The 14109-nt window shown below is 49.4% G+C and overlaps 1 protein-coding gene across 1 annotated transcript; it reads left to right on the top strand.

Moving 5' to 3' along the window:
- Positions 1-7847: 7847 nt before the first annotated feature.
- LOC102449959 (olfactory receptor 2AP1-like) lies at positions 7848-8807 on the top strand. Its single transcript, XM_006132669.1, has one exon. The coding sequence runs from the start codon at positions 7848-7850 to the stop codon at positions 8805-8807; it is 960 nt and encodes a 319-aa protein (XP_006132731.1).
- The last annotated feature ends 5302 nt before the right edge of the window (positions 8808-14109 follow it).

Raw genomic sequence — 14109 nt, 5'->3', positions numbered from 1 at the left:
ACAACAGTTAAGGGCCAGGTTTTGAAAGCTGTTTAGGTCCCAAGTAAAAGATGGGTATTGGGCAGGAAGACGCTCTTGAAACGCCCATTGGGCACCTAAATACCTTTGAAATCTGAGTTTTTCAGAGTGACCTGGGTGATTTGGGCAAAAAAGTCCAAAATTAAGTTGAAAATGTCCCTGGAGTCTCATCTTAAATGAGAAATGGGGATACTCTGTGTGGATTTGTTGACGTCTTGTCTTGTCTCCATATAGCACAGTGAGCAGGCCAGCACAGTGGTTGTAGAGATTTCTGTGAGCTAATGTGCCCGGTAATGTTGTCTGTCCTTGTGTGGAATAATTGTATGTGCACCGAGGCATGTGTGAATGTGCACCACACGTAGAAACCAAAAAAATGACCTAGCTGTAGGTGCTCTGCTAATCAGCTGGGTGGGATTTGATCTCTCCTGAGCAGCACTGGTTCTTTTCTCTTTCTGGGTATGTAAACCCTGACCCTGGATGAAGAGGGTGTTCCGCTCCTGCACCCTCCTATCCACTCCAATCCACCAACCCGCTCCCGCACCCTTCCTCCAGCTCCGACCCACCACCCCGCTCCCGCACCCTCTCTCCAGCTCTGACCCACCACACAGAGCACTGACATAGTGCCCAAAGTACAAAATCCACTACACATTTAAGCAGACCCCTGTGTTTAGCCCCTGTTTTAGCTTGCTTCTCTCCTCTTTGCAAGGCAGTGGGGGATGCGTTGGTCCCAGTAAATTGCTTCTCTGTGTTAGAAAGTGGAAGCTTGTAATGAAATGCAGAAAATCTAATAAAAATAAAGCAAAAGAGATGATGTCATAGAAGGTCATGTGTGTGTGTGTGTGTGTGTGTGTGTGTGTGTGTGTGTGTGTGTGTGTGTGTGTGCACAAATGCCATTTTCTGGGGCTGAAGATGCCTGGGAGGATCCGGTCGGAATTCATGTCTGCGTTGGCCAATTGAGGAGAAGGATGATGGTGAGAGGTAACTGCAAAGTTCCGGTGATTTCTAGGCTGGTGGTTTTCACGGTGTGGTCTGTGGAGCAGTAGTGATCTATGGTTGTCTTACAGATGGGCCACGGGCTCAGGGCTTGACCCTCCCCCACTACAGCAGGTGCTCCAGCCCCATGTCAACCCCTGCCCCCCTCGCTGGGGGAAGAGGTGGGCCTTGTGGGCTGCATCCAGCCACTTCATCCACTACTGCTCCCTTCGCCCTGGCTGGGGGAGGGGCAGAACAGGAAACCACTCATCTGGAGGCTTTCCAAACCGCTCCTATTGGCCGGAATCATGGCCAATGGGAGCAGTTGGTGGGTGGTACCTGGGAATGTCAGGAGGCCCAGAGCCAGGTAAATGCTCCCCAACCTCCTCATGCCCAGACCCTACACCACCGTTACCCTCACACACACCCTTCCTGCTGAGACGTGGTACACCTGCCCACTCCAGAACCTTCCCTCCCACCATGACCCGCACCCCGCTCCTGCACCCTCCCTTTTGCTCCCACACCCTTCCTCCTGCTCCAGCTCACCATCCCATCCCCGTACCCTCCCTTGTGCTCCGACCCACCGCCCCGCTCCCACACCCTCTCTCCTGGTCTAATCCACCGCTCCGCTCCCGCACCCTCCCTCCTCCTCCCGCATCCTCCCTTCTTCTCTGAGCCATCACCCTGCTCCTACACCCTCCCTCCTGCTCCAGCTCACCACCCCATTCCTGCACCCAACCTCCTGGACAGACCCTAACCCCTCTTGCACCCATTTTGTCATCGTTGGTGGTTTGCTGGTGGTCCGTGGAAAGGTCTGCATTGAGCTGGATGGGCCATGAGCCAAAATGATTGAGCAGCCCTGTTCTTGGGGAATTTGACACCTCTGGTGTGTGGGCAGAATTTCATTTTCCTCCACAGAAGTTGTCTGCAGAGTTGCTGGCCACCGATAGGGGCCGCTAGACCGGACGGAGTCCAACTTGCAAATAGAAGAATCCCAGAATTGGAAGTGGCCTCAGGAGGCCATTGAGCCCAACCCCCGGACCAAAGCAGGACCAATCCCAACTACCTCATACCAGCCAGGGCTTGGTCAGGCCAGGAGAGGGAGAAAATCACCAGAGGATTCCTGGCAGCAGCAGGTCTCAGCATGCCCTGAAGGATGAAGGGGAAAGGGAGAAAACTCCACACGAACAATTTTTCTCCCTCTTCCTTGTGACACTGGTAGAGGGATTGGGCAGTTGTAGCTGCCTGGACTGACACACACACACACACACACACACACACACACACACACACCCCTTGCCTGCCCCATGTGGTCTCCACTTCAGCGGCAGAGCTTCAAGTGCATCCCGGCCAGCCTGTGTCGGAGACTCTGAGATCCTGAGGGCCTCTGCCAATCTACCCTGGAGGAAAATTCCTTCATGACCCCAAATATGGCGATCAGCTGAACCCTGAGCATGTGGGCAAGACTCACCAGCCAGACACCCAGAAAGTTCTCGATAGTAACTCCTATCATCCCTCCATTGACCTATTTCCCACTGATAGTGAATGGTCAATTAGTTACCAAGATCATGTTATCTCATCAAACCATCCCCTTCATAAACCCATCTCATTTAATCTTGAAGCCAGATAGATCTTTTGCCCCCACTACTTCCCTTGGAAGGCCGTTCCAGAACCTCACTCCTCTGATGGTTAGAAACCTCCGTCTAATCTCAAGTCTAAACTTCCTACTAGCCAGCTTATATCTATTTGTTCTGGTGTCCACATTGGTATTAATCTCTCAAGGCTCCTTCCAGTTCTAGCATGCTATGATTCCATGACATCTACCAGGGATAGTCTAGATGGGGCATGGTCCTGCCGGGAGGGCAGGGGATGGGACTCGATGACCTCTCGAGGGCCCTTCCAGTTCTAGTGTTCTACAATTCTACGATTCCGTGCTTCCCAGGTGTGACGTGCCCAATGCTTGGAGGCTGCTTTGAAAATCTTGATTGCAGTGTCTAATTGGCCAATTCGGGCGCAGCTCTTCACTTTGAGAGCCCAGCCCATCAGACCTGAACCAGGCGCACTGTGCTAAGGGTGGGCTGTTCACTCACTGCAGGAGCCAGGATGGCTCCCCTAAGAAGGGGTAATTTATCTGCTTTGCGATAGCAGGATGAGGCCCTGGCTGCATCCAGCCGGACTTTGCAATCCCTTGGGCGGATTGCATCAGGATGGGTGTTTCTGCCGTGAGTGTGGCAAAGACAGTAGCAACTCGCCAGTGTCAGACAACAGAAATCCCCCTAGGAGCTAGCATCAGGGGAGACCCGCCACCTCCTGCAAAGGATACAAAAGTGTAACGGACGCTGCGGGGAGAAGGAACCGGTTTAGAGAGCAGCGTGGTTAACGATCAGAGGGCTGGACTTGATGACCTCCTGAGGTCTCTTCCAGCCCTGGGATTCTATGTATCAGGGCTGGTCCAGGTTTCTCCCTCCTGTCTCAGCCGCGGGGGCTGTAGCTTCAGCTTCCACTTGAGAAACCGGCCTGAAATGTCTTTGATTCTATGAGGATGTGAGGTCTTGACCACCTCCTCATTGGGGGGACCCAGGCCCGTGTCCAAGGAGGCTTCTGGGGATCAATGAGAGAAAAGAGCCTGAATCCTGCTTGGCAAAGCCCAAGAGGTTCCCGCTAGACCAGAAGGCTGAAGAAGCTGTGGGCGAAGGTGAGTGTTACCCCTTGGCTTGCGGCTGTCACCTGGGCGTGGGAATCCAGCTCCCTCCTCTCGCTTTTTTCCCAGACACTGTTGGTTGGGAAACAACGGTCCAAAGTCCAATCGGCAGGAACTTGGATGGGTTTATCAAGCACGTATGTTCCAAACCCTTGCACACCAGCTGGGCCTGTCTCTATAGCTTCATAGAGTTTTCCTCTTCTCCTCACCACTGCTCGATCCCCCTTCTTCTCCTTGCCCCTAGCGCTGCACGGCCTCAAATTTCCCTCCTTCTCCTCTGTTTTCACAGCAAGCGGCATTAGTGCTGCTAGCACTAATATCCATTATTAATATCCAATATTAATACCCTTAATATCCATTCTGGGGCGGGCTTGGATCTGAGGGTGAAGACTTCTGTAACTGGCAGGAGGTGTAAGGCGCAATGGTCCCTCTCTTCTTTTGCATCCCTGTGTGGATTTTTTCCACCTCCTGTGTGGAATAATTTTATGTGCACCAAGGCATGTGCAAATGTGCACCACTGGTAGAAACAAAACCTAGCGGTGGGAGCTCTGCTAATCGTCTGGGCAGCGTTTGACTCTCTCCTGTGTGGCTGCCCGAGCTCACAGCTGACAGGGAACACTGGTTAGGAGTAGGGTTACTTTTGGCCACGATCACATTGGGCAAACTTTGCATCTGCTTCCACACTCCCCCTGCCTTCCAGTCTTGGGTTTCCACTTGCTTCCTCGCTTATTTAGCCTGACAACTTAGTCTCTGCCTTATTTACTTCCCACTCTCCTAACATTAGCTGCCTGTCTGTCCGTCCCCGCTAGATCCCCATTGGTGTTAATATCGCCATGTGACTGACAGGGGAAACTGAGGCATCGGGGAACGTCTCGCTACTGCCCACCCTCCTTGGCAGAACCTGGAAGGGAATTATAGATGCTAGAGACAAATAAAGGAAAACTTCACACACACACACACACACACACACACACACACACACACACACACACACACACACACAGCCCATGGACTGGCTTCCCCCTTGTGCATTTATTCATGTCTGCTCCACTTTGATTTTCAATCACCTCATTGATTAGGTTACCACAGTAACCACTGTAGAATAATCTGCTGAGACGGACACATCGCTGACAGGTGTATGCCCCACCTGTGTGAAGAGGGCGGGGATCTCACAACTTCCCTCGATCACTTGCCCGGGGGTGGAATTAACCCCATGGACTGAAACGTGACTCCAGATGCCTCATCTGAATTTCCCTTGCCGCAAAGTAACGGCTGACTTCTTGTCTGACCTCCAGTGCCCATGGGGAACAATTGGTCAGTCTCCGCCTTAGAACAGCCCGTAGCCTCTTTCCAGACAGATATCAGACTCCTGCCCCGTCTCTCCCTGTTCCACAAAAAATAGCCAGTATTTTCATGTAAATCGTAACGTAATTTTTTAAAAGATCTTTGTAAGTTCTTGGCCCAAAAAACGTTCTGTGGTAATGAGTTACAGGATCTGTGTGCTGGCTTTCAAGCAAGCCAGTTCCACATTCTCACACACATCCCAAATGTTTTATCTTCTAATCTAAGAATCAGAGAATCTTAGAGCACTAGAACTGGAAGTCCAGTAACTCACGGCAGGACCAAGCACCCTCTAGACCATCCCTGACTGGTGTCTCTCCAACCTGCCTTTCAATATCTCCAGAGATGGAGATTCCACAGCCTCCCTAGGCAACTTATTCAAGTGTTTCACCACCCAGACAGGTGGGAAGTTTTTCCTAATGTCCCTTGCCTCCCATTGCTGCTTGTGCTGTCCTCAGAGGTCAAGGGGAACAATTTTTCTCCCTCTTCCTTGTAACACCCTTTTAGATACTTGAAAACCGCCATCATGTCCCCGCTCAGTCTTCTCCTTTCCAAACTCAACAAGCCCACTTCGTTCAGTCCTCCCTCATAGGTCATGTTCTCTAGACCTTTCATCATTTTTGTTGCTCTTCTCTGGACCCTCTCCAATTTCTCCACATCTTTCTTGAAATGCAGCACCCAGAACTGGACACAATCCTCCAACTGAGATCAAATCATCTAATATGCACCCTACCTTTCCCCTTATGATTAAAAAAGCACATCTAGAAGTGAAGGGTGGAAATAAATGTCAGCCAATTCCAATTTATCCTTTGCCGATGTTTTAGACCAGTGTTTCTCAACCAGTGGTATGAGTATCCTTAGGGGTACACGAGAGAAGTCTGGGGTGGTACGTTAACACAATTGACATTCGGAAAAAACTGAATTTTTGCTTTACGTTTTACAGCCTTTTGTTATTTTTGTACTTTTTACACCCAAAATTTCATCACCCTCCCGGCTACAATTAATTTGTTTAAACAAATGTGTTGCAATGGTAGAAAAAAACGTCGAGTGTCTGAAAACTGTAGGTACTGGGGGTACTTAGATTTTTTTTAAAAAAGGGGTAGTTTATAAAAAAATGTTGAGAAACACTGTTTTAGAATGTTTTCTCTCCTTGCTTACTTGTCCTTTAGAACTGATTGAAAATCAGTTTTATGAAAAACATATCCATTTAAAAGTTATTTCCATTTATCAGTTAACATTTTTTTTCAAGCTCCCTAGATTCTTGTCCCTGTTTACCACTGCATGGCATAAAATTAAAAAGAAGAGGAACATTGGGGGAAATGTCACAATTATTTGGCCATAAAGTAACTTTAAAAAGAAATCCCGAGATTTTTTTTAAATTTCTGTATCATAAATATGAGATTTTCCTTTTACCTCTCCATAAATTGTTCAAAATTATGAAGTTCAGCGTGGGAAATGCAAAATAAAACAGGGCTCGTGAAGTGATAATGAAATACCTCAGACGGAATGGGAGGGCAGATTTTCAGATTCATGTTACTTTATATCTCTCGTGAATGTTCCGGTTTACTAGCCTAGATGTCAACAGAGATTTTTGATCATTTGGTTTTCAGAATGTCGCTAGGCAGGTTGGATTAACAGCATCCTTTGGCAGAGAAAGCTGGAAATTCTTAAGCAGTGATCCCAAAGCAGAACCAGGAGGTGGTGGAACAGGGCACACGAAACCAAGCCAGGACATAAAAAAGGCTCAGGAGGGGAGTGTTTGGACCGGCAATGCCCCATTCATGGAGCTTTGCTTTCTGCTAGGGATGAGTGAAATCCCTGAAAGCCGTTTCTCAGACAAAAAAATGGTAGGGTGTTTTCCCAGCCACCCCGAGACTTGCTGAAATCAGGGAACCCAGAACCCGCGGCCATGGGGCAGGTTTGCTGGACAAAGTGGGGGAGTGACTCCATGCAACTGGAAGGGGTGGGATCATGGCCACAAGGGGCGGGGTTTTGGACAGAAGGGGCGGGGCAGCCAGTCCAGGGCTGGGTAGCCAGTCTTCAGCATTGCTCAGACCACGTCACACCCCTCTGCAGCCTGGAACACATGACTTTGGGCTCCACCAATGACTGAAAAGGCCCCTGGTGTGGCTGGCACCATAACGGTGACCAGAAATCCCAGGCTCTTTTGACTGATCAGGCCCAGGGAGAATGGCTCCTTTGGTCTACCTGCTGGCCAGGCGTTAGGTTGTCTCACTCGCTCTCCAAAGTTGTCACCTCCCATGGTGTGGCTCCAACACCGTCTGTGAGCTCTGCCCAGCCTTCCAGCATCTGCCTCTAGCATCTATAATTCTCTTCCAGGTTCTGCCAATGACAGTGGGCAATAGTGAGACACACCCTGCCTCAGTTTCCCCTGTCAGTTACATGGCAATATTAACACGAATGGGGACCTAGAGAGGATGGCTGGCCTATTGCTCCCCTATCCCCTCAGCCACTCCAGGACCTACCCCACCTCCCTATTTTCAGGGTGTCCCTTAGCCTGCCTTTCCTATGCAGGAGCCACCTCCAGTTATGAGACAACCAGTGCTGGCTGTGTGGCTGCTCCTAGGACTCAAACACCTCAACCTACACTCCCCAGGCAAATGCCCTCGCCCCTAAGCCACTCCAGGCAGGGTATATGCTCACGTGCATGTGGGGGATGGAGACTCCAAACCACAACCCTATCCTCCTCAGGCAAGTGCTGTATCTCCTAGTCCACCCAGGAACCCACCTCCCTACCTATTGAGTGTAACCCGGGCCACTCCCGTTCTGTTGCAGAGATCGGTTCGTGTTCCCCATGGCAGACGTGGTGCCGAGAAACCAAACCTCCCTCAGCCAGTTCATCCTCCAGGGATTTGGGAAGCTCCCCAAAATCCAGCTCCTTCTCTTCCTGCTGTTCCTAGTGATCTACCTTGTGACCGTGGCCGGGAACCTCCTCATGGTGGCCCTGGTGGTGGCTGACCAGCACCTCCACACCCCGATGTACTTCTTCCTGGGGAACCTGTCCTGCTTGGAGACCTGCTACAGCTCCGCCATCCTGCCCCGGATGCTGGCCGGGCTCCTGACGGGGGACAGGACCATCTCTGTGGGCGGCTGCATCACCCAATTTTGCTTTGTTGGCTTCCTTGCCTCCACCGAGTGCTACCTCCTCGCCGTGATGTCCTACGACCGCTATCTAGCCATATGCAAGCCCCTGCATTATGCAACACTCATGCGTGGCAATTTCTGCGTCCAGCTGGCATCTGTGTCTTGGATAAACGGGCTTCTAGCTACAGTCGTAACCATGTCTCTTATGTCGCAATTAACGTTCTGTGGCCCCAATGAAATTGATCATTTCTTCTGTGAATCTACACAGATGATAAATCACTACTGCAATGACGTTTACCGTATGGATCTCGTCATTACCGTCGTGGCTGCTATATTGACCCTACCCCCATTTGCGTTAACGCTGATGTCCTACGTGTGCATCATCACCACCATCCTACGTATCCCATCCACCACTGGACGGCAAAAGGCCTTCTCCACCTGCTCCTCCCACCTTATCGTGGTGACCATCTTCTATGGCACCCTGATCGTTGTGTATCTGCTGCCAAAATCCAACACCCTCCGGGACCTCAACAAAGTGTTCTCTGTCTGTTACACAATTCTGACACCGATGGTCAACCCCTTCATCTACAGCCTGAGAAACACAGAGGTGAAAGGGGCTCTGAGGAAACTTGTCCATAAATACATGGATTTGACTAGAATTCAGAAATGACACTGTCACTTTTGGAAGATGAAATAAAAATGATGGCAGCTGACTGAGTGTGTAATGCTCAAGTGTTGTGTAGACCCTTATTTCATGTGGGACACTGGGTAATGTGAGCTTCTTATCTCTGAGGATGGGCTAAGGTGTTCCTGTCACAATCAGAACCAGGATATCCGTGTCTGGAATAAAATCGAGCTCCATTGGCCATGTTGAGGCTGGGTAGATACTATCACGGTGAATTCCACAGACTAAAGCAAAGCCTTTGGTCATAGTCATAGAATCCCAAGGCTGGAAGAGACCTTAGGAGTTGAGTCCAAAGCAGAAGCAACCTCAACTCAATCATCCCAGCCAGGGCTTGGTCAAGCTGGGACTGACACCTCTAGGGATGGAGATTCCACCCCCTCCCTAGGGAACCCAGCCCAGCGCTTTCCCACCCTTCCAGGGAAATAGTTTGCCCTAATATCCAACCTAGACCTCCCCCACTGCAACTTGAGACCATTGCTCCTCGTTCTGCCCCCACTGAGAACAGCTTCTCTCCAGCCTCTCTAGAACCCCCCTTCAGGGAGTTGCAGGCTGCTCTCAAATCCCCCCTCATTCTTCTCTTCTGCAGATTACGTAAACCCAAATCCCTCAGCGTCTCCTCATAGGTCATGTAAGTCTCCTCGTAAGTTAGCTCCAGCCCGCTCATCATTTTGGTTGCCCTCTGCTGAACCCTCTCCAATGCACCCACATCTTTTCTGTAGTGGGGGGGCCCAGAACTGGATGCAATACTCCAATTTGTCTAGATCATTCTGGACCCTATCCCTGCTCTCTAAGGGTATGTCTACGAGGTGTAACGATAGTTCGGAAAAGGAATCCTAGTCCGCACTATCTAGTCCATGCTGCGTGTAGCCGCGCGGCACGGAGTCCGCACTAGCGGACATTTAAAAATGGCGGCGCCCAGCAATATGCTATTGAAGCCCGGGAAATTCAAATCCCAGGCTTCATTTGCAACTCCGGTTGCCTACATTACCACCCTAGTTCGAACTAGGTGGTAGTGTAGACATACCCTAATATATCTACTTCTCCCCTTAACTTTGAGTCATCCGCAAACTTGGCTAGGCTGCAATCCATCCTACCATCTAGGTGATTAAAAAGGCATTCAACAAAACTGATCCTAGGACCGATTCTTGGGGCATGCCACTTGACACTGACTGCCAACCTGACATCGAGCCATTGATCACTACCCATTGGGCCCGACAATCTAACCAGCGGTCTATCCACCTTACAGTCTGCCCAGAATGTCTCTGCATGTTCTGACCATGTCAACCATCACATTGGGTACCCAATGCTAGCTCTGTATCCCTGATCATGAGGGACATCTCAAGAGGGCAAAGCTGTATGTTAAAACGTGCTAGTCCCAGCCTCGCCACTGAGCTACTGGTGGCATTTCAGCTCTGCTTCAGCTCAAGCTAACACGAGGGCCAGTTGCAGCCCGGATCTCGCTGAGGGCGGCTGAGGGCTGGAGTCAGCCTTGTACTACCCATGCTATTGCCCCAGGGCGCCATGGCTGGCAGTGCCCGAGCTAGGGTAGTTAACGTTTACTGAGGTGTGTCTATTATGCATGCTACATCCCACCCCCTGTGGGCAGTGTGGACACACCCCTATGGGCTTCTGGAATCTCACCCATTATACATTGAAAATATCCAGGAATAAGAGCAGACCCCCAACTCTGTGCAGGGAAACCGGCTCATTCGCATGTCTGTGGAAGTGCACCCACCAGGTGGAACCCGACACCCTGCACAGGTACATGGTGGCACCCAACAGGCCAGGATCTGGGGTGAGGCTGAGAAGGAGAGCTCTGGGCTGTAGGGGGGGCTCCGGCTTTGTGGGGGCAGATCAGTGGCAGCAGGGCCTTCCCTCAAGCAGCTCCCGGTCAGTGGTACAGAATGGGTGGTGGGGAGGGGGGCGCTAAGGCCACTTCCGGTGGCTCCTGACACCGCAGACTATGCTGCTCCCCCAGAAGCAGATGGCAGCAGGTTCCCAGCCAATGGGAGTGTGGGGCTGAGGGCAGAGCCCTATGCACTCTCTGCCCCCCAGTGTAGGAGCTGGGCCTGCTGTCAAACCCCTTCCCCCGCTTCTCACCTGGCCACCCTGCAGCAAAGAGTCCTAGTGCCCCCCATTCCACCTCCCCGTCCTGCTGGCCATTCGCCTCTTGAGCAGCTGCTCATTGCACCTCCCCCTCATCGAATCTTCTGCCGGCTTCTGACTCTTGGCCCAGACTGTCGCTGGAAATTCCCGCATCCCCTGGAGGAACCATAAAAAAATGAGAGAGACTCCTCACGAAGTGGGGTTCTTGTTCGATCACAGGAGCAGGGGAGAGAAACAGGCTGAACCAGTCTTATAGCCCACATCTGGAGGGCAGGCGGCCAGCTGGCTCAGAACTCTGCCCTCTCCAGTTAACTTCACAGCACTTTGGCAGGGGATCCCTTGGCCATCCACGGTTCTTTACACTGACCGTGTCTCTCCTATTGAACCGAGTTAAACATGGCCTGACTTGTCTGCATTCCCACAAGCTGTGGTGATCATCTCTCACAAGTCCTGCATTTAACACAAACACAATTTGCGACCCAACAACAGCCAAATTGGCTGCTAGGGGCAAAACCCCCTTGTAACAGGTGACTATCTAGCAGACCTCAGCAGAGAAGGGGCCAAGCTGTATTTACATAACCACACCCAGGATTTCTTTCCCATTCCAGCTGGTGGTCATGGAAGCATTGATTCAGACCCTACTTACATCGGCAGGGGGGCTATTGGGAGCAGCATGTTGTTTCAAAGCTCCCCCGTTGCATAGACTTCAAATTACATCATGCAAGCCTGAAAAATTGCTAAGTGCACAGAATTTCCATCCTTAACAAATGTTTTAGTCTGAAGGTCGTGCCCAGTCAGAAAGCCCCTGTGTACAGGAATGCAAACTGTGAAGAAAGAAAGTTCCTGGGGAATGGGAAATGATACAAGAGCCTTACCTAACAAGGGGTGTTCCAATAATAAAATAAAATGGAGAGACATGTTTCTGATACTGAGCCACAAGGGTTTAAGCCCCAGAAAGCCAACTCACCCACCTTCAACCTTGAAAGACAGGTTGGTACCTCATGCTTACATTTCGTGTGTGTTAGAGTGTATTTACACTGCACCATGATTTCAAAATAGTTCACATTGTTTCGAAATAACAAGGTGAGCACCCACACAGCAAACCCGTTACTTCGAAATTATTTTGAAATAATGGGTTTCTTATTCCAGAATAATAAACCCTCATTTCACGAGGAATAACACCTGGTTTGAAATTACTATTTTGGAATAGCGATAGTGTAGATGCTCCACAGCAGCTATTTCGAAATAGCCCCTCCCCAGAGCCATTCAAAGTGATTACTCCGCAGTGCTTCCTGTGGCTCTAAGTTGAGGTAGTGCATCCACACTGAGAGAGCCTGCGGTGGACTAATTTCAAGGCTTCTCTGTAGTGTGGACATATTATTTCAAAACAGTTATTTCGGGAGTTATTTCAAAATGCACTTGGCGCATAGACACGCCCTTAGCAGGTGCACACAAAGGGTGTGTCTAGACTACATGCCTCCTTCGACGGAGGCATGTAGATTAGCCAGATCGGAAGAGGGAAATGAAGCCACGATTAAAATAATCGCGGCTTCATTTAAATTTAAATGGCTGCCCCGATCTGCCGATCAGCTGTTTGTCGGCAGATCGGGGGAGTCTGGACGCGATGCCCCGACAAAGAAGCCTTTCTTCATCGACACAGGTAAGCCTGGTTTCACGAGGCTTACCTGTGTCGATGAAGAAAGGCTTCTTTGTCGGGGCATCGCGTCCAGACTCCCCCGATCTGCCGACAAACAGCTGATCGGCAGATCGGGGCAGCCATTTAAATTTAAATGAAGCCGCGATTATTTTAATCGCGGCTTCATTTCCCTCTTCCGATCTGGCTAATCTACATGCCTCCGTCGAAGGAGGCATGTAGTCTAGACACACCCAAAGGGTTACTGCCTGTCCCTATATTGTATTCATGATCGAAAGGAGACATTAACACTGAGATGAACCAGGAATGTTGTAATGCCTTTGTCCTTGTGTCTTTTTGACGTCTGCTCCTCCATCCTGCTAATTATTGGTGCTTCTTAGGAAATTGGAGGTTTTATTGAAAATCACAATATTGCTTCTTGTTCTATCCTCAGAGGCCAAGGAGAATAATTTTTCTCCCTCCTCCTTGTGACACCCTTGTAGATACCTGAAAACAGCTCTCATGTCCCCTCTCAGTCTTCTCTTTTCTAAACGAAACAAGCCCAATTCTTTCAGTCTTCCCTTGTGAGTTATCTTTTCTAGACCTTTCATCATTTGTGCTGCTCTTCTCTGGACCTTCCCCAATTTCTCCATCTCTGTCCTGACATGTGGTGCCCAGAACTGGACACAATACTCCAGTTGAGGTCTAATTGGTGCAAAGTTAGAGCGGGCAGCCCCGAGAAGATCATGCAGATGCATACATCCTTTTGTGAACGTAACTCAAGAAAAACCAACTCCTCCCTGCTATGTTAGCCATGTGTTAATGTGTTTTGGGGCTTCTGATCTTTGAACTGATGACACACAATGTGGAAGTTTCAAACCAATGGAACTTTTCTGTTTTTACAGGTCTCTGTTTCACTTGCATAGGATGGATCCTAAATATTCGTGTATACCCATCACCAACAACCTGATGTTTCACTTCCCTTCAGATTATGTGTGGTTATTTGTGGTTTTGTTTGCTGCCTGTGTTGCTTTATTACTTTATTACTGTTCTATGTTTCGGCACCTTCAAATTAAGGGTTGGCTTCCCAGACAAATAGTATAAACCTGAGTGAATACCTTTTACTTTACTTTCCAGTATGTACATATTGTATTAATATCTGAAAGGGGAGCATAACTATTTCCAGTGGACTCTTAGATTTGTTTAGCACCTTAAAACTGAGCTAATGTGCAAATAATATGCATTCAAGAGAGAGAGTTTCATGAACTGTAAATTTCTGTAGCATGCTACTGTTTTGGCAGATACTTCTTTTTTTGAGAGCAGGTTTAGTGGAGATTTTGAAGATTTCATGGTGTATGGGAATAGGTTGTTAAATTGATGCTCTGATGCATATTTTTTGCACTTTTACTTTAATGGCTGTGTCTCTGATTTATTTGTCTAGCTGTTTTCAGTATGTCCCATTTTGGCATTTTTATTAGCTTGAGTTGTTAGAAAGGATGACAAAGTACATGCCGTCCAAGGGTAATGTTAATTTTCTTTTTATTTGCT

Source organism: Pelodiscus sinensis, chromosome 30, assembly GCF_049634645.1.
Source record: "Pelodiscus sinensis isolate JC-2024 chromosome 30, ASM4963464v1, whole genome shotgun sequence".
Lineage (NCBI taxonomy): Eukaryota > Metazoa > Chordata > Testudines > Trionychidae > Pelodiscus > Pelodiscus sinensis.
The sequence above is the reverse complement of the archived record's forward strand: the minus strand, read 5'-3'. Positions and strand labels throughout refer to the sequence as shown.